A 20,926-nucleotide genomic window follows, 5' to 3' on the forward strand; every position below is an offset into this window, starting at 1 on the left:
TAAGCGATTTTGAAGCGTTTTTGCAGGTAAAAACGCTTAAAAAACGCAAAAAAAACGCTTACATGGAAACACAGCCTAACAGTGACAAATATACAACCTTAAACACTTTCTTAGGCTGCTTTTACACTTGCCGTGTTTTTTGCGGCCCGTTTTTACCTTCTTGGAGCACCGTTTCTCCCTGTTGTAACAAATTGCAGGGAAAAATCGGCGATACGTAAATATGGTGTACCACAAAAACAAGCTACCATTGTTTTTGCGGTACCATTGTTTTAAATGGAGGCCGTGTCCATGAGCCGTGAAAAATACGGAGCAAGCTTGATAATTTTTCATGGCCATATATACGGCCCTTACGGCCATACGGCACACCAATGTATTTTTGCGGGCCGTTTTTGCGGCCCCATAGAAATCTATTGGGGCCGTAAAAACGGCCCGCAAAAACACGGCAAGTGTGTAAAAGCAGCCGTAGGGGTTGTGCACACAAAGTCTTTTTCAGTTTGGACCCCGTCTTGTTCCCCCATGAAAAAGAGAAAGAGTTAAAAAACGCTACAAGAATTAAACACACTGTACAGCAAGGTCAAAATGACTTGCTGTGCACATGTCCAGTACTTTGTAACTTTTTTAACCCCTTCACGACCAGAGGTATTTCCATTTGCAATTCCACAGTTGTTTTTTGTTTTTTTACCATGTTCACTAAATGCTAAAACTGACCTGCCATTATGATTTTCCAGGACATTACGAGTTCATAGACACCAAACATGTCTAGGTTCTTTTTTTATCTAAGGGGTGAAAAAAATCCAAAATTTGGTAAAAATAAAAAAATAAATAAAAACCGTCGTTTTCCAAGACCTGTAGAGTCTCCATTTTTTGCAATCTTGGGCTGTGTGAGGGCTTTTCTTTGCACGCCGAGCTGACATCTTTATTGATATCATTTTGGTGTAGATATGATCTTTTGATCGCCTGTTATTGCATTTTAATGCAATGTTGCGGCGACATAAAAAATTTAATTCTGGAATTTTGACTTTTTCTCATTACGCCGTTTAGCGATCAAGTTAGCTTTTTTTATATTGATAGATCAGGCGATTCTGAACGCGACGATACCAAATATATGTATATTTGATTTTTTTATTGTTTTATTTTGAATGGGGCGAAAGGGGGATGATTTCAACGTTTATATTTTCAAAAACTTTTTTTTTCCTTACTTTTTGCATGCTTCAATAGTCTCCATGGGAGACTAGAAGCTGCAGTACTTTGATCTGCTCTGCTACACACAAGCTATGAACAGATCACCTGTATGTAGCAAAAATGCTCACTTGCTATGAGCGCCGTCCACAGGGTGGCGCTCATAGCAATCTGGCAATGACAACCATAGTGGACCTCTGGTTGTCATGCCGAGCCATCCGTGACCTGCGATCATGTGATGGGATCACCGATTGATGGGATTTTGGATGTTTTTCCGGTAAGCGCAAGTTAAATGCGGCTGTCAGAGATTGACAGTGGCATTTATCTAGTTAACAGCTGCAGGTGGATCGCGATTCCACCTGCGGCTGTTGAGGGCACATGTCAGCTGTACAGATCAGCTCTCATGTGCCCGGAAAGGTACGGGCTCAGCGCTGGAGCCCACGCGACATCGGCATACTACTAAGCCTGTTGTTGCAAAGGGGTTAAAGGGACTCTGCCACCAGGATTCTGCTATGTAATCCGAGAGCACCATAATGTAGGAGGAGAGATGCTGATTACAGTGATGTGTCACTTACTGGGCTGTGCTTTGCTGCTTCAATAAAATAAGTGTATTACCGGCAGGAGATTATCACTAGAGGACAACTGGCTTCCTGCATCCTAGTTCAACCCTGCCATTAGCACTGATTAGCAACTCTGTCACTATACAATGTACACAGAAAGCTGTGGTGCGGGTCTCGTTACACACAGATCATCTGCGCTCTTCTAGATCTGCAGCAGAGAAAACTTGACTCTATGATAACTGCTGCGTCAGTGCACTAGTGATATGTATGGGGTGTGGCCCTCCCATTTAGGGCTGTGCATCTTGTCTATTTGGCTTTCAATAGGCAAGTGTGAAACAGTCAGGTCTGGGTCCTTCTCTGCCCCATCTACTTTGAGGCCTGCTGGCACATACATAAGATATTAAAGTTAGGGTCCATCCTGATTGGGTACACCTTGTCATGGTGGAATGCCTTTAATGCTGTTTTGATCAAAATAGTGCCAACTAAGTACCCTATGTTCTGAACATGTACTGTTACTGTTTATTTAAAGAGGTAGTCCACTACATTGTATAATGCCCCCAACGATTTACACCTTTTAAGTATTTTTGTAAATACCTTCTGCTGCTAAAAGTGCCTGTGAGTGGCGCTATTGCTGCTCGCTCAGTCCGCATCATGTGACCCCGGTGGCAGCTGCTGCTGACATTTGCTAAGGTCATGTCTACTTCTGGATTTCCTGGATTCACCCAGGCGTGACCCAGACACATCCAGACCCAGTATCCAGTGCGCCCTTTCCCTCTCTGCTTCCATAGGCCGCAAGCACATGCTGGATACTGGGCTGTGACGTGTGGTGAAACGCTGCCCACTGCCCAGTCAATCAGTGGGAAGTTTGTGCCACTGGATCAGGCCTGGGCGAATCTAGGAAATCCAGAAGTTGACGTGACATCAGCACGTCAGAGGCGGCTCCAGCAGGGGGTCAAGTGATGCGGACTGAGCAAGCAACGATAGTGCCGCTCACAGGCACATATGGCAGTAGAAGGCATTTACAGAAATATTTAGTTAAAAATTGTAAATGAATGGAGGCATTAAACAATGTAGTGGACCAGCTCTTAGTGTATGTTCCCACGGTCAGGAATGGCTCAGTATTTGACGCAGGTGAAATCTGCATCTGAGGTCACTGGCAGGTCACCTGCGTTTTTACATGCGTTTTTTCATTGCATGCCTTTTTATGGCACTTGAAATAAAGCTAATTGAAAGTTGGCTTCTGGGAAGGAAAAAAAAAAGTGATCTCCTGCAGATATATTGGGTCAGTAAACGCTGCGAGTTGAATGCTGCGTACATTGGCAATGTCCAACCTGCAGCATCCAGCTGTTACAGCATAGTGGATGGGATTTCCAGAAATCCCATGCCCACTATGTGTGCACCAATGCCCGCGGCTCAAGCGCAGAGACAGACATGCAGCACATCTTTCCAGACCGCAGCATGTTCATTTATGTAGTAGTGATGCTCAGTCTCTGCTGCGTTAATTACCCATTCACTTTCATTAGGTGCGGCAAAACCGCATTGTCTTCCTAGTCACATGCATATTAAGTGCAGGAATGCAGCTTACTATGCAGGTGTACTAATTTAAATAATGGTGAATCTTGTGACACAGCCAAAAGTACACGACACAGAAAGTGAAGGAAAGCACACAGAGAGGTCCCCTCCTTTTTAATAAATAAATATTTTAAAAAAATGGTGTGGGGCCCACTATATTTGATAACCAGCCAGAGTAAAGCAGACTACTGGGACTGGTATTTCAGGCTGGTGAGGATCCAATATCCATGAACCTTACCAGCCTGATAATGCCAGGCCACAGCAGTCTGCTTACCTTAGATGAGGGGTCCCCAACTTTTCTTACCTTGAGAGCCACATTCCGCTATGAAAGTTGGTCGAAAGCCACATTGCAGATAAAGACATAGTCAAAGCCAATTTACAAGTAGAAAACAAGAAACAACTGGAAACTAACATGTAGTAGAACTTCAACAGTGCAATGAAACTTGAAAGTGTCCAACTTAATAGTTTCACATCCGATGCTCTCGCATCACACGTCATACGCTAGTAGTCTGACCATAGCTAAATATTTGATGCTCCATTCTTACATATAGCCCCTAATTTGACATGTTCCATCCATCTACCTGTACCTTCATTTGTAATGTATAGTTACCCCGCTAGCTTACTGTATATCTAGCAACTGCAAAAGCTCTGATGGAAGCTTTGTGAAACCCTTTCATCGCTTGTAAATTTACTAGACATGCAGGAAGCTAGCCGGCTATTTGTGCTTTTTAAATGAAGGTATGGATGGATGGAATGTGTCAAATCAGCCATATTTAGGATGGGTGCAACATTTTGGCAGTAGAAATGGCTTAGCTAAGAAGGGGCTGTAGATTTTATTTTTATTATACTTTAAATGGGGAAAAGGGGGTGATTTGATATTTAAAGAGCTTATAAAAGCAGTACTTGTCACATAAAGACTGCACTATGCAAATTCAACATCACACCATAGTGTCAGTGACAAGCACATGGATGATTTACCTCACATTGTCCCCCTGGTCCTATAATCCCCCCTCTGCTGGCACACATTGTCCCCCCCCTCCATATATCCCCCCCTGCTGGCACATATTGTCCCCCCCTCCATATATTCCCCCCTGCTGGCACACATTGTCCCCCCCCTCCATATATTCCCCCCTGCTGGCACACATTGTCCCCCTCTCCATATATCCCCCCTGCTGGCACACATTGTCCCCCCCTCCATATATCCCCCCCTGCTGGCACATTGTCCCCCCCCTCCATATATTCCCCCCTGCTGGTACACATTGTCCCCCCCTCCATATATTCCCCCCTGCTGGCACACATTGTCCCCCCCTCCATATATTCCCCCCTGCTGGCACACATTGTACCCCCCTCCATATATTCCCCCCTGCTGGCACACATTGTCCCCCCTCCATATATTCCCCCCTGCTGGCACACATTGTCCCCCCCTCCATATATTCCCCCTTGCTGGTACACATTGTCCCCCTCTCCATATATCCCCCCTGCTGGCACACATTGTCCCCCCCTCCATATATTCCCCCTTGCTGGTACACATTGTCCCCCTCTCCATATATCCCCCCTGCTGGCACACATTGTCCCCCCCTCCATATATCCCCCCCTGCTGGCACACATTGTCCCCCCATCCCTATATTTCCCCCTGCTGGCACACATTGTCCCCCCCATCCCTATATTTCCCCCTGCTGTCACACATAGCCCCCCTGCTGGCAAGCACATGCTAAAATAATAAACAGTTAACTCACCTACTGATGATCGCTCCTGCTCCCAGCTCGCCCGTGGCTTACCTGTGTCTGTGTTGAGTCTGCTGTCATCCTCCTCATGCAGGGCGCACACAGCTGCTGCTCATTCAGTCAGCTCATTGTAGATACAGGACCTTCCATGATGTGACCAATAGGAGCAGCTCAGCTGCGGTCATGTGACTCGCAGTGCACACTGGGAGTCATGTGACCGCAGGTCCTATTGGTCACATCATGCAAAGTCCTGAAGCTATGAGCTGCCTGAATTAGCTGCTGCTGCCGCTCGCCCTGCAGGAGGAGGATGACAGCAGACTCGACACAGGAAAGCCACGGGGGAGCTGGGAGCAGGAGTGATCATCAGTAGGTGTCTATAGTGACTGGGGGTGAGTGCAGGCACATGTAATATGCACCGCTCCCCTGTCTACCAACTCAGCGCTGCTTCAGCACCGAGGTGATGGACAGCGGGTGCAGGGACTATTACATGAGCCTAATGAGCGGGAGCACAGGACCTCCCGCTGTCTCTGCAGCCCCCATCCAGCCCACCCCAGCCCCGACTCCCCCCCCACTCTATAGCACAGCAGCACACAGATTCGCTTTATAAGACGCACCCCCCACTTTCCCCCAAAATTTGGGGAAACAAAAGTGCATCTTATAAAACGAAAAATACGGTACATCTCAGTACCAATGCTTTCTGGCTGATGTTTTGGTCACTTTTGAATGTTGGTTGTGCTTTCACACTCGTGGTAGCATGAGATGGACTCTACAACCCACAGAAGTGGCTCAGGTAGTGCAGCTCATCCAGGATGGCACATCAATGCGAGCTGTGTCAGCGTAGTGTCCAGAGGCTGGAGGCGCTACCAGGAGACAGGCCAGTACACCAGGAGACACAGAGGGGGCAGTAGTAGGGCAACAACCCAGCAGCAGGACCGCTACCTCCACGTTTGTGCAAGGAGGAACAGGAGGAGCACTGCCAGAGCCCTGCAAAATTACTTCCAGCAGGCCACAAATGTGCATGTGTCTGCACATATGGTTAGAAACCAACTCCATGAGCATGGTCTGAGGGCCCGATGTCCACAGATGGGGATTGCGCTCACAGCCCAAAACTATACAGGACGCTTGGCATTTGCCACAGAACACCAGGATTGGCAAATTCACCACTGGCGCCCTGTGCTCTTCACAGATGAAAGCAGGTTCACACTGAGCACGTGACAGACGTGACACAGTCTGGAGATGCCGTGGAGAGCAATCTGCTGCCTGTAACATCCTTCAGCATGACTGGTTTGGCAGTGGGTCAGTAATGGTATGGGGTGGCATTTCTTAGGAGGGCCGCACAGTGTTGGGCTGTGAGCACAGATGCATGGAGCCCCAGATCAAGGGATATTATCAGTGGTCTTGTAGGTCTTCCATTTTCTTATTATTGCTCCCACAGTTGATTTCATCACACCAAGCTGCTTGTTTATTGCAGATTCAGTCTTCCCAGCCTGGTGCAGGGCAACAATATTCTGTTTTGAACTTGCTGGGTCACTGCCTCATAACTGCACAGCATGGACACCGCTGCTTTACATTTGGTTGGAGAATGCAGGCAGTGTGAATTGAGGCATACCCAAAGCGTGCTGCATGTCGTATATTAGGCCTGCAAAGATGCAGCTTAAGCAGACTGATAAGATGGAGGAAATACTGAGACAGTTGGCCGCCTCGCAGGTGCGACAGCAGAAGCTGCAAGAGGAACAGCAGCAAATCAACAATTTAATTCTGCAGCAGATTGCGGCTCTGCAAGAGGCAGGATCCCTAGCCACCACAAACCGATCGGAAGCCCGGTACAAGGTCCGTTCAGCGCTGAGAAAAATGGCACATGGGGACGACATGGAGGCTTTTCTCACCATCTTTGAACGCACTGCAGAGCGGGAGAACTTGCCGGTGGCTCAGTGGGCTGAGGTGGTCTCCAACTTCTTGATGGGAGATGCACAAAAGGCCTACCTGGACCTCAGTCGGGACGATGCCCTGGACTATGGGAAGCTGAAAGGTGAGATCCTTGCTGGACTGGGGGTTAATACATATGTGCGGGCCCAACAGGTGTTCCAGTGGTCCTTTTCTGAGACTCTCCCAGCCCGGTCTCTAGCTTATGACTTACTGCAACTGGTAAAAAATGGCTACAGCCTGAGACTTTAATCCCCGATCCAGATGGCAGAGAGGGTGGTGATCGACCGACTGGTGAGGGCCCTGCCAGCTGCCATACAGCGTTGGGTGGGGCAAGGGGACCTGGGCACTCTGGACCAGGTGGTCGGACTGGTGGAGCGGTATACAGCCACTCAAGACTTTATACGAGACACTGCCCCACTTCTGCTATCACACAAGGCCCGGTCAGCTCTGGAGCCTGGGAAAAAGCCACAACCCTCTACCAAAGCCCATACGGATAGTGCCCGAACTGAGGGGATATCTCGGAAGGAGTGTCAACTGCCCGTGTCCCCTAACGTGGCCCCATGGTTCCCTCGTGCCCCAGTTCTTAAGTGTTGGCGATGCCAAGAGCCTGGACATGTGGTTGCTAACTGCCCCCTAACGACCGAACCCATGGACTGTTGGTATACCCGCCGGGTATCTATGTATGCCCAGCCAGTCTGCACTGCCTCTACAAACCCTGCTGGTACTGAACGTCATCTGTGCCAGGTACTCGTTAATGGGTACCAGACGGAAACTCTCTAGGACTTGGGGAGTTTGGTAACTATGGTGCATGGGTCCCTGGTTGCTGGGGACAGTCCTGATGGGCGTAAGGTGGGGGTGGTGTGCACACATGGGGACCACCGAGAGTACCCGACCACGGAGGTCACGTTCTCCACCCCGTGTGGGGAAGTAAAACATGTGGTGGGAGTAGTAAAGACTCTTTCATATGGGACTGTATTGGGAAGAGACTTGCCCCTGTTCTGGGCCCTGTGGGAGACTAGGGTTAACCCTCTCAGGGACAATGGTATTCCGTGCGCTGAACCTGAAGACGCTGAGTCAGGGATACCTGCCATAGGGGTCGCCAACCTAGGGACAGGATGTAACCCTGATAGGTGTTTCCCTTAGAGGTATTGGCAGGAGAGGTCGAAGAGACCCCACCAATCCCTGAACTAGAGTTGTTCTCTGGTAAGTTCGGGACAGCTCAGCTCCAGGATCCCACTTTGGCACAGGAAAGAGTAATTGAGGTATATGGGGAGGCTCAGCAACAGGGTACGGAGATGGAGTTCCCATGGATGGTAATCAACCAGGAGCTACTGTACAGGGTGGATAAAATCAGGGGTGAGGTGGTAGAACAGCTGGTAGTGCCCCAGCCCTACCGCCGGGTGGTGCTCGACATGGCTCACACATGCTGGGAGGGCATTTGGGAGCCAAAAAGACTCAGGAGCGCATACTGCAGCGGTTCTTCTGGCCAGGTGTCTATGCTGAGGTCCAAAAGGTATTGTGAGACGTGTCCGGAGTGCTAACTGACCTCGCCTACCACGAACTACCGGAGCCCATTGGTGCCTCTGCCCATTATAGAGGTACCTTTAGACCGGATTGCGATGGATCTGGTAGGGCCAGTAGTAAAATCCGCCTGTGGTCACCAACACATATTGGTAGTTGTAGACTACGTTACCCGGTATCCAGAGGCGATTCCGCTCCGCCACACCTCGGCTAAATTAGTAGCCAGGGAACAGTTTGCCATGTTTTGACGCCTTGGGCTACCCAAGGAGATCTTGACAGATCAGGTAACCCCTTTTATGTCTAAGGTTACCAAGGAGCTGTGCAAGTTGCTCCAAATTAAACAGCTACGTACATCAGTGTATCATCCACAAACCCGACGGGTGGGTGGAGAGGTTTAATGAGACCCTCAAAGCCATGCTAAAAAAAAAGTGGTCGCCAAGGATGGAAGGGATTGGGCCATGTTACTGCCCTATCTCATGTTCGCCATCCGCGAGGTACCGCAGGCGTCCATGGGGTTCTCCTCATTTGAGCTACTGTATGGCAGGCACCCAAGGGGACTGCTGGATGTAGCCATAGAGACATGGGAACAGGAGCCCACTCCCAATAAGTGTCATCGAGTATGTGTCAAAAATGCAGGATCGGAATGCGGTCGTGCGGCCCATAGTAAAGGAGCATCTGTTGTATGCGCAGGCCACTCAGAGCCGTACGTATAATAAAAGGATCACGGTCAGGACCTTTAAAGAAGGCGACCGGGTGTTGGTACTAGTACCCACCCAAGAGAGTAAACTCATGGCAAAGTGGCAAGGGCCTTATGAGATACGGGGGGAAGTGAACTATAAAAAGTTTACCAACCCAGAAAAAGAAAACCCGAGCAGCTGTACCATGTAAACCTGCTAAATGCCTGGAAGGACCGGGAATGTTTCGTCACGGAGGGGGACAGGTTAAAATAAATGACTCTCTCAACAAACAGCAGCGGCGGGAGGCTCGGGCCCTCGTGCAGAGGAATACGGACGTATTCTCAGAGCTGCCAGGCCAGGCCAGACCTCTGTGATACAACATGACATTAACACTGAGCCCCAGGTAAGGCTGCGGATGAAACCGTACCGAGGACCAGAAGCCCGAAGGCAAGCCATTGCAGTCGAGGTGAAGCAAATGCTCCAGTTGGGAGTCATTGAGTCCCGAAGTGAGTGGGCCAGCCCCATTGTCCTGATACCGAAACCCGATGGGTCTTTACGCTTCTGTAATGACTTCAGGAGGTTAAATGAAGTGTCAAAATTTGACCTCTATCCCATGCCATGGGTGGACGAGCTAATTGAAAGATTAGGGAAGGCCCAGTACTTCACCACGCTGGACCTCACAAAAGGCTACTGGCAGGTCCCCTTAACTGAGTCTGCGAAAGAAAAGACCGCTTTTATAACACCAGAGGGCCTCTATCAATAAGTCATCTTGCCTTTTGGATTACATGGGGCTCTGGCCACGTTCCAGAGGCTGATGGACATTGTGTTGGCGCCTCACCGGGGTTATGCGTTGGCCTATTTGGATGACATAGTCATTTTTAGTACCAACTGGGATACTCATCTGTCCCAGGTACAAGCAGTGCTGGAGTCTCTTAGAATCGCGGGGTTAACAGCCAACCAAAAAAGTGCGCAATAGGTCTCACCGAGGCCCGGTACTTAGAATACGTGATTGGCCGAGGGGTTATCAAACTCCAAGTTAACAAAATTGAGGCCATTCAAAACTGGCCCAAGCCCTTAAGTACCAAACAAGTGAGGGCATTCCTTGGCATCATTGGGTACTACCGCCGGTTTATACCCAGTTTTGCTGGGAAATCAGCACCCCTAACAGATCTGCTAAAGGGGAAGAAGACGGTGATGGTCCGGTGGAATCCTCAAGCGGAGGAAGCGTTCGACTCTCTGAAGCCGGCGTTGTGTGGACTGCCAGTCCTCATCAGCCCCGACTTCAAGAAATCCTTTATTGTCCAAACTTGTCAGAGGTAGGCTTAGGAGCGGTGCTGTCACAAGAGGTGAACAGGGATGAGGATCCAGTCACTTATTTGAGCCGGAAGCTGACCCCGGCAGAGAAAAATTATAGCGTAGTGGAGGAGTGCTTGATGATTAAATGGGCCTTGGAGTCCCTGTGCTACTATTTGCTCGGGCGTTAGTTTCGGTTTGTAATGGACCATTCATGGATGAGAAATGCAAAAGAGAGAAATGCCCGAGTCACCAGATGGTTCCTGTCCCTACAAAACTTCAGCTTCTCAGTGGAATATCGGGCGGGGAAGTCACAGGCCAACTGTATGATGACGGATGTTCAACCTCACAAGTTTGAACGGGGGGGTATGTGAGGCAGTGACCGCTGTCATATGTGAGGGTCGCTATGTGTCCCCCAGGATGTGCTCTGAAATGTATTAGATCCGCTGGAGTGCCTTGTGATCACAGCAATATGCCTGTGACTCGCAGGGCAGAATAAAAGTTCAAACCTGGTCAAGCTACTTGGACCAAGGAGTTTATTTAGGAAAACCCGGTATGGGCTTTTATTTTTGAAACGGACTGCAGGAAGGTAGTGGGGTCCGGTCCGTTTCCTCCAGCCCAGGTCTTATGAGTGTGAAAAATGAGGATGAATGAACTCATGGAGATCAACATCCAACACTGCGGAGACACCATCACATGTTTCTCAACGCAGTGATTCTAGGGCAATGCCCCCACCCTTATGGGAAATATCTAAATATATGCAAAACACAAGCCGCGGAGACACCATCACATGTTTCTCAACGCAAGCAATGACTGGCCAGTTTCCTACTCCACACTGATAAGGGGCAATACCCGGAAACAGCTGTCTGTGGATGGATACCATGTTTTGGCATAGGTGGTTTCCTTCATTGGAGACTGCCCTTCCCGTAGTTGTTCCCTCCCGGGGAAAGATCTGGCTAGTCATTGCTTGCATTGAGAAACATGTGATGGTGTCTCCGCGGCTTGTGTTTTGCATATATTTACATATTTCCCATAAGGGTGGGGGCATTGCCCTAGAATCACTGCGTTGAGAAACATGTGATGGTGTCTCCGCAGTGTTGGATGTTGATCTCCATGAGTTCATTCATCCTCATTTTTCACAGTCTTCTACTACGCATTGCTCCTACTGGCCAGTTTCCTACTCCACACTGATGAGGGGTAATACCCCGAAACAGCTGTCTGTGGATGGATACCATGTTTTGGCATAGGTGGTTTCCTTCATTGGAGACTGCCCTTCCCGTGGTTGTCCCCTCCCGGGGAAAGACCTGGCTAGTCATTGCCATCTCCGGGTGCCATACACACTCCTCACCGCTGGATGCCTCATTCTGTCTAGAGCCAGACTGCGCAGGCATGTCAAAATATATATATATATATATATATATATATATATATATATATATATATATATATATATATATATATATATATATATATATATATATATATATATACACACACACACACACATATTAGTGGACACACCTTGATTTAACATGTCCCTTTTGTCACATTATTTTCAGGGGTGCAATCATTTCTGTCCAGGTCTACTTCATGAGTTTTATTTTTTTTTTAAATTTTGTGAAGCATGGTTGAAAAGCAATGTCTGACTTTCATTTGTTCATTTTCATAGATTTTTGATTATTACTTTTTTGAGATTCGAGTTATTTCTTTGACTATTGTGGGTTTTTCTGTCATTAAATGAGGGGTACCAACAATTTTGACCATATATATTTTTTATAAAGTAATTGTAAGTCAACATAGTGAGAGTGGCTTCCAAACTGAAGCCACCTAAAAATGGTCAGGTCCAATATATATATTTTTTTCGTTATTTTGATTTTGTGCTTGGAAATTCAAAAATTCAAAGACATGCCAGAGCGCGCCCTCTCTCTCTCTCTATATATATATATATATATATATATATATATATATATATATATATATAGAGAGAGAGAGAGAGAGAGAGAGAGAGAGAGAGAGAGAGAGAGAGAGAGAGAGAGAGAGAGAGAGAGAGAGAGAGAGAGAGCGCGCTCTGGCATGTCTTTGAATTTTTGAATTTCCAAGCACAAAATCAAAATAACGAAAAAAATGCAGTGCTTGCAGACCTCAAATAATGCTAAGAAAAAAAGTTCATAATCATTTAGAAACAACAATACTAATGGTTTAACTCAGGAAGAGTTCAGAAATCAATATTTTGTGGAATAGCCATGATTTTTAATCACAGCTTTCATGCGTCTTGGCATGCTTTCCACCAGTCTTTCACACTGCTTTTGGTTGACCTTATGCCACTCCTGGTACAATAATTTAAGCAGTTCTTCTTTGTTTGATGACTTGTGACTATCCATCTTCCTCTTGATTACATTTCAGAGGTTTTCAATGGGGTTCAGGCCTGGAGATTGGGCTGTCCATGACAGGGATTGATGTGGTGGTCCTTCATCCACACATTGATTGACCTAGCTGTGTGGCATGGTGCATTGTCCTGCTGGAAAAAACAGTCCTCAGAGTTGGGGAACATTGCCTGAGCAGAAGGAATCAACTGTTTTTTCAGGATAACCTTGTATGCAGCTTGATTCATACGGAGTCCTTTGCAAACATTAACCTGCTCATTTCCAACTTTGCTGAAGCATCCCCAGATCATCTCCGATCCTCTACCAAATTTCACAGTGGGTGCAAGACACTGTGGCTTGTACGCCTCTCCAGGTCTCCGACTAACCATTAGATGACTAGGTGTTGGGCAAAGCTGAAAATTAGACTCATCAGAGAAGATTACCTTACTCCAGTCCTCTATGGTCCAATCCTTATGGTGCTTGGCAAACTTCAGACTGGCTCTCCTTTGCTTCTCATTGATGATAGGCTTTTTTCTAGCTTTACATGACTTGAGCCCTGCCTCTAGGAGCCTGTTACAAACTGTTCTTGCCGTGAACTTCACCCCAGGTGCCATTTCCCATTCCTTTTGTAGGTCACTTGATGTCATCCTGCGGTTGCTGAGTGACATTGGAATAAGATGATGGTCATCCCAGTCAGCGGAGAGTCGTTTTCGCCCTCTGCTGGTCTGTAGCTTTGTTGTCCCCAATGTCTGCTGCTTGACCTTGTTGTAATGGACTGCCGTCTTAGAAATTTTAAGGATAGAGGCAACATGACTCTCACTGTATCCCTCTTCTAGTAAAGCCAGAATTGAGCCCTTCTTTTCCCCACTCAAGACTTTTCTTTTCAACTCCTTTGGCATGGTTAAAATTTATGTTTTCATTCCTATTACTTTTGGGATATTACTAGCACTTGTTATGCCATCCAGCTTCTCCTATTGCAAAAGGATTGTGAACACCACAGCAGAGTTTTTTATACGTTCCTTCAGATTTGGTTCAGAAGCACATTAAGTAGAATGAAGTGTACTCTGGTTGGAATTCAACTGATACTGGAATGGAACGGCTGTCAGACATGTAGAGTAGCTGATTTTTATAAAACTGTGCAGTGGTCTCTTAATTTTTGCCAGAGCTGTGTAAATATATATTATATATATATATATATATATATATATATATAATTTTTTTTTGTGGTAGAGTAGATCACTTGGCTGGACACAGAGATATCTGGGACACTGTCTCTTTAACAAACGGTTTGGTTTATTGTAGCAGCATAAACCAAGCTGGGAAAGTAAAACACGGCCCTCTGGGCAAAGCAACACAAAAAAGAAACAAAAAACAGTCCTTTTCTTAACAGGGATCATCCCGCTCACAGGTAGCAATGCCCACGGTTCAGATTACCACACAATTTCCTGGAATCCTATCATTCCAGGAACAACTGAACACTGGAAGCTCTGGCAGTCAGCCATTTAAGTCCAGACTTTGTGACTCCTCCATCATGTGACTGGTTAGATGATCCTGACATAACACAGGTCCTGTAAGCACACTGCAGGTGGAGATATGTGGACAGTCTCCCTCCCGCTCTTTGAATATCCACTAAAACCAGCCCATCATATAATTTTATATAAATCGTCCAAACACGCAGTGTGTTGGAGGAAACTATCTTGGTTTTACATCACTATCGCCATCATGCGCAGTGACACATATCTCCCCTCCATCACTTCACCAGTGACTCTGTCACATATTCCCCCACTCTGCCCAAAGCCAGGGGTTTTGGCACCTTCACTCACTAAACAGGGGACTCTGGACAGGGCATCTGTGCTCCCATGCAACCTCCCTGGCCTGTACTGGAGGAAACTATTCTGGTTTTACATCTCACTGACGTGGTCATGTGCAATGTCACGTATCCCCCATCACTTCACCAGTGACTCTGTCACTATAATATCTATATATATGTATATATCTATATAAAAGGAAAAAAATAGGCAGCACTCAGATTAAATGTGAAAACAGTGGATACTTTACTGATCCTCAGGGATGGCGCATGCGCGGGTTCAGATCTCGTCCCGAGATCTCGGGAGACTAGATACAAATCTCGGCAACGAGATCTCGTCCCCCGAGATCTCAGGACGAGATCTGAACCCGCGCATGCGCCGTCCCCGACTGGCGGCCATCTTCCCGGCGTCCATGTTCCCGGAGGCCACCGCAACATGGCGGCAGCCAGCAACGGATGTGCGGGGGCCATCGGCCTGCGAGGAAATGCTGGTGGAGCCGCCGACCCTGCACCGGAGCACAGCCCGCCGCCACCCTCACCCCACAGAGCCCAGCTGCCCCAGCTCAGCACAGCCCACTTGCCCCAGCCCACTTGCCCCAGCACAGCTGCCCCAGCCCAGCACAGCCCACCTACCCCTGCACAGCCCACCTGCCCCAGCACAGCCCACCTGCCCCAGCACAGTTGCCCCAGCCCAGCACAGCCCACCTGCCCCAGCACAGCCCACCTGCCCCATCCCAGCACAGCCCACCTGCCCCAGCACAGCCCACCTGCCCTAGCACAGAGCCGCCACCACCGCACCAGCCTGTAGCACTGAATGACCTCTGTTACCACTCCTCCACCTGTGCCGGATCCCTTCCTAAGTAAGCTGAATTCGGACTGTAAGACGGACCCCCATTTGACACATTATTTTCGGTGCGTCTTATAGTCCGAAAAATACGGTAAATCCCCAACAGTGTCACCAGCAAAGCACCTCCACACCTCCTCCCCCATGCTTCAAGGTGGGAACCAGGCATGTAGGGTCCATCCATTCACCTTTTCTGCGTCGCACAAAGACACGGTGGTTGGAACCAAAGATCTCAAATTTGGACTCATCAGACCAAAGCACAGATTTCCACTGGTCTAATGTCCATTCCTTGTGTTCTTTAGCCCAAACAAGTCTCTTCTACTTGTTGCCTGTCCTTAGCAGTGGTTTCCTAGCAGCTATTTTACCATGAAGGCCTGCTGCACAAAGTCTCCTCTTAACAGTTGTTGTAGAGATGTGTCTGCTGCTAGAACTCTGTGTGGCATTGACCTGGTCTCTAATCTGAGCTGCTGTTAACCTGCGATTTCTGAGGCTGGTGACTCGGATGAACTTATCCTCTGCAGCAGAGGTGACTCTTGGTCTTCCTTTCCTGGGGTGGTCCTCATGTGAGCCAGTTTCTTTGTAGCGCTTGATGTTTTTTGCCACTGCACTTGAGGACACTTTCAAAGTTTTCCCAATTTTTCGGACTGACTGACCTTCATTTCTTAAAGTAATGATGGCCACTCGTTTTTCTTTACTTAGCTGCTTTTTTCTTGCCATAATACAAATTCTAACAGTCTAATCAGTAGTACTATCAGCTGTGTATCCACCAGACTTCTGCACAACACAACTGATGGTCCCATGGTCCCAACCCCATTTATAAAGCAAGAAATCCCACTTATTAAACCTGACAGGGCACACCTGTGAAGTGAAAACCATTTCCGGTGACAATCTCTTGAAGCTCAAATACATACACACACACACACTCACAGTACCTTGCAAGCTCTCTGGAACTTTCAACCTTTTCCCACATATCATGCTTCAAACATAAAGATACCAAATGTAACTTTTTGGTGAAGAATCAACAAGTGGGAGACAATTGTGAAGTCGAACGAAATTTATTGGTTATTATAAATGTTTAGGGAAATTCAAAAACTGAAAAGTGGGGCATGCAATATTATTCTTCCCCTTTACTTTCAGTGCAGCAAACTCACTCCAGAAGTTCATTGTGGATCTCTGAATGATCCATTGTTGTCCTAAATGACTAATGATGATAAATATAATCCACCTGTGTGTAAACAAGTATGAATGCACCTGCTCTGTGATAGTCTCAGGGTTCTGTTTGAAGCACAGAGAGCATCATGAACACCAAGAAACACAGCAGGCAGGTCCGTGATACTGTTGTGGAGAAGTTTAAAGCTGGATTTGGATACAAAATGATTTCCAAAACTTTAAACATCCCAAGGAGCACTGCGCAAGCGATCATATTGAAATGGAAGGAGTATCATACCACTGCAAATCTACCAATACCCGGCCGTCCCTCTAAACTTTCATCTCAAACAAGGAGAAGACTGATCAGAGGTGCAGCCAAGAGGCCCATGATCACTCTGGATGAACTGCAGAGATCTATAGCTGAGGTGGGACAGTCTGTCCATAGGACAACAATCAGTCATACACTGCACAAATCTGGCCTTTATGGAAGAGTGGCAAGTAGAAATCCATTTCTCAAAGATATCCATAAAAAGTGTTCTTTAAAGTTTGCAACAAGCCACCTGGGAGACACACCAAACATGTGGAAGAAGGTGCTCTGGTCAGATGAAACCAGTGGACACTGCATCTGCACATGCCACTGAGGCACAGCACACTTAACCCTATATGTGCACAGGTCTGACAGCCCTTGCCCTACTTTTTCATGACACGGAATGTATAATGATCTAGTGATCTTCAACCAAGATTATTGGTCCACCTGATCTAATAACCTTACTTTATTCTGTAACTGATGAAGGTCTGATGTATGATTGAAATGTTTTGCTTACTATTAGTGTGGACAACAACATTAAATTATCTGATCACTTAAGTTGAGTGCCGAGTCTCTCAATATATGTTAAAGGTGTGGGAACCTACTTTGGCACCTACTAAAGCTGTGCACACACTTATTTATTCAACAATTTATCTATGAAGCATCTTTTTGGACCACCATTAACCCTTGTGCAGCACAACCCTCGGCTTATACTCGAGTCAATACGTTTTCCCAGTTTTTCGTGGCAAAATTAGGGGTCTCGGCTTATACTCGGGTCGGCTTATACTCGAGTATATACGGTAACCAATAAATTTCGTTCAACTTCACAATTGTGTCCCACTTGTTGTTGACTCTTCACCAAAATTTACATTTGGTATCTTTATGTTTGAAGCATGATATGTGGGAATACATATATATTATATACACACATACATACACACATACATACACACACCGTATTTTTTGGATTATAAAACGCACTTTTGTTCCCCAAAATTTTTTGGGGAAGTGGGGTGTGTGTCTTATAATCCGAATCTGTGTGCTGCTGTGCTATAGAGTGTGGAGGGGGGTGGCTCTGGCATGGTGTCAGGGGGCTGGGGTGGGCTGGCTGTGGGCTGCAGAGACAGCAGGTGGTCACGTGCTCCTGCTCAGTAGGCTCATGTAATATTCACTGCACCCGCTGATCATCACCTCGGTGCTGAAGCCGCGGCGAGTTGGTAGACAGGGGAGCGGCGCATATTGCATATGCCTTCACTCTCCCCCCCCGCCCCATCACTATAGTCACCTTCTGATGATGGCTCTGTGTTCCCAGCTCCCCATGGCTCTTCCTGTGTCTGTGCTGACATCCTCCTCCTGCGAGGGCACGCGGCAGCAGCTGCTCATTCAGGCAGTTCATCGTAGCTTTAGGACCTTCCGTCACGTGACCAATAGAACCTGCGGTCATGTGACTCCCAGTGTGCACTGCGAGTCACGTGACCGCAGGTCCTATTCGTCACGTAACGGAAGGTCCCGAAGCTACAATGAAGTGCCCGAATAAGCAGCTCCTGCCACGCGCCCTCGAAGGAGGAGGATGTCAGCACAGACACAGGAAGAGCCACGGGGAGCTGGAAGCACGGAGCCATCATCGAAAGGTGAGTTAAGTGTTTGTTATTTTATCGTGCTTGCCAGCAGGGGGGAATACAGGGACAGGGGGGCCCATGTGCATGCCAGCAGGGGGGAATATAGGGACGGGGGGGCCCGTGTGCATGCCAGCAGGGGAGAATATAGCGACGGGGGGGCCCGTGTGCATGCCAGCAGGGGAGAATATAGCAACGGGGGCTGTGCGAATGCCAGCAGGGGGGAATATAGGGACGGGGACCGTGTGCATGCCAGCAGGGGGGGAATATAGGGATGGGGGGGGACCGTGTGCATGCCAGCAGGGGGGCATATAGAGAGAGGAGGGGCCATGTACATGCCAGCAGGGGGGCATATAGTGAGAGGGGGACATATCCAGGATGGGATGGGGTTCTATGTGCCAGCACAAGGGGGCAATGTGCCAGGATGGGGATTATATAGATACTAGGATGAGGGACATATATATGATTTAAAAGAGGGACTATGGCATAAGACACACCTCCATTTAACATAGAAAAAAATTTTTTCTCTTTTTCTTCACCAAATTTGGGGGTGCGTCTTATAATCAGGTGCATCTTATAAAGCGATAAATATGAAAAATATATATACATACACACACACACAGACTGGCAGCAGACCCACTGCAAGGACATCGGAAAAGTTTCTTCTGGAAAAAAAAAAGTGACCTGCATTTTCCGGAAGCATTTTCGCCTAGAAAAACTCATCAAGTCTGCCGGCGTCTTAAAGACACCATGTACACATACCCTTAAAGTGCATTTCCCCTTTTGGAGAAATTACCTTCATTCTAAAGCAGCAGCAGGAAACATTTCCATCTCAAACAAATGCCCAGAACTACAGAAGCATAACCTTGTCTTACGTTCAGGCAGCCAGATATGAGTGGACTGACTCTACAGTCACAATTGCTTGTAAATAGCCATCATTTGCCCACAATTGGCAGGTTTATTTGATGCACACTGTTGAAAGTCAAGTAAATGGATTGCAGACAAAAGAAAACAAAACACAAAAAAACCTAATAGCAACATTCGTGCAAGGTAAAGTAAGATAAATGAAAAGTCTATGGACAAACATTATCCTAGAAACTTAAAGAAAGCAAAAAGAAAACTTCTGCGGTCATTTATGTGCCACAGTGTGAACTCCGGTTACTGTAAACTTCTGTTTTGTATACAGGAACATTATTTCATTTCAATATTGTGGCAATGAACATAAGAGACAGGGAAGGGTTCAAAAATTGAGAGAGAAAAGTATGGTTATCGGAAATTATAGCCGTTCAAAAAGAGCAAAATTGCTGTGCAAAGTAAGCAGTTCTATATATAATTTATAATATAATGTGTAATAAACAAATTATATCTTAGGCCTTTCCAGTACAAGTTTGGGAGTTTTAGGAAAGTTTTCAGTGTCATTGCGATATAAAGAACAATCAAAGAAAAGGGAAAAATGATAATCACAACAATTAACCCCTTAGTGACTGTGCCAATTTTTACAATTTTGACAACTGTCACTTTATATGGTTACAGCACTGGAACGCTTCAACAGATCCCACTGATTGTGGGATTGTGTTACACCCGGTCCCAGTTCTAGCTCTGAACCCCGCTCTGCCTCTACATCCCGTTCTGGTCACTCACCTCCTGCTTTCCATGCTGTCCCTGTGCCTCAGCGAGTTCCCTGTCTCTCAGCGTCCTGCTCCTTCTCCCTCCCCCACCTCCTGGCGTGCTGACCTTCAGGGAAAGTCCATAGAACACGTGCGCGCTTCTCCCTGGTCTCTTAAAGGGACAGTGTGCATTTTTTGAATTTTGCAATTATCCAATGGCTGCGCACTGATTACTATTTCTGGCCTCTCCTCCATAGGGAGAGCGCCGGAGAAATGAGTATTTACCATTGCTACATCCGGTTCTGTCTCTGATCTATGTGCGCTGCGTTAGCAGTCTCTGTGCACTTGCTCATACTGTTTGTCTCCACAGAGTATCAGTATACTGTATTCAGCTATCTCTGACAACGTCAGCATTCATCTATGCAAGTGCTATCCCGTTCCGCCAAAAGCCATCTGAACCCGTGGACTGTGACAAGGTTACTGGAGCCAGCTTGCTACCATCTACCTGGAACCGGACCTTCCTCACCAGTGCTTGCTTCTATGTGGTCTTTTTCATTATATCTGTTTCCCCTTTGTCCCGCTGGGACAGCTGCCACGTGTCCGGTGTCTATCTGGAGGTAGCACCTGTGTCCTCCGGGTATTCCACTCTGGTCCTATCCGAGGGGCTTTACTATGGGTACCCGGGGCTCACTAGGTACACCCCCTTTGGAGTCCCCCGGACCGTGGTCCCGAGGTTCCACTTTAAAAATAAAAAACGAATGTGAACTTCACCATCTGTGCC

The 20,926-nt window shown here is 47.3% G+C and overlaps 1 protein-coding gene across 2 annotated transcripts in view; it reads right to left on the reverse strand.

Annotated features, from left to right (window-relative positions):
* TMA16 (translation machinery associated 16 homolog) overlaps positions 1 to 20,926 on the reverse strand; it is an 88,236-nt gene that overhangs the window by 38,807 nt on the left and 28,503 nt on the right. The window contains exon 1 of one of the 2 annotated variants that reach the window (XM_073576906.1): positions 5,090 to 5,140. The exons of the other annotated variant lie outside the window; for it this stretch is intronic. Coding sequence (XP_073433007.1) covers positions 5,090 to 5,125 — 36 coding nt within the window. The 5' untranslated portion in view covers positions 5,126 to 5,140. Of the gene's footprint in view, positions 1 to 5,089; positions 5,141 to 20,926 lie in introns of those variants that run through there. 2 annotated transcript variants of the gene reach the window in all.

Source organism: Dendrobates tinctorius, unplaced genomic scaffold (assembly GCF_039654945.1).
Source record: "Dendrobates tinctorius isolate UK_male_01 unplaced genomic scaffold, ASM3965494v1 ptg000008l, whole genome shotgun sequence".
Classification (NCBI taxonomy): Eukaryota; Metazoa; Chordata; class Amphibia; order Anura; family Dendrobatidae; genus Dendrobates; species Dendrobates tinctorius.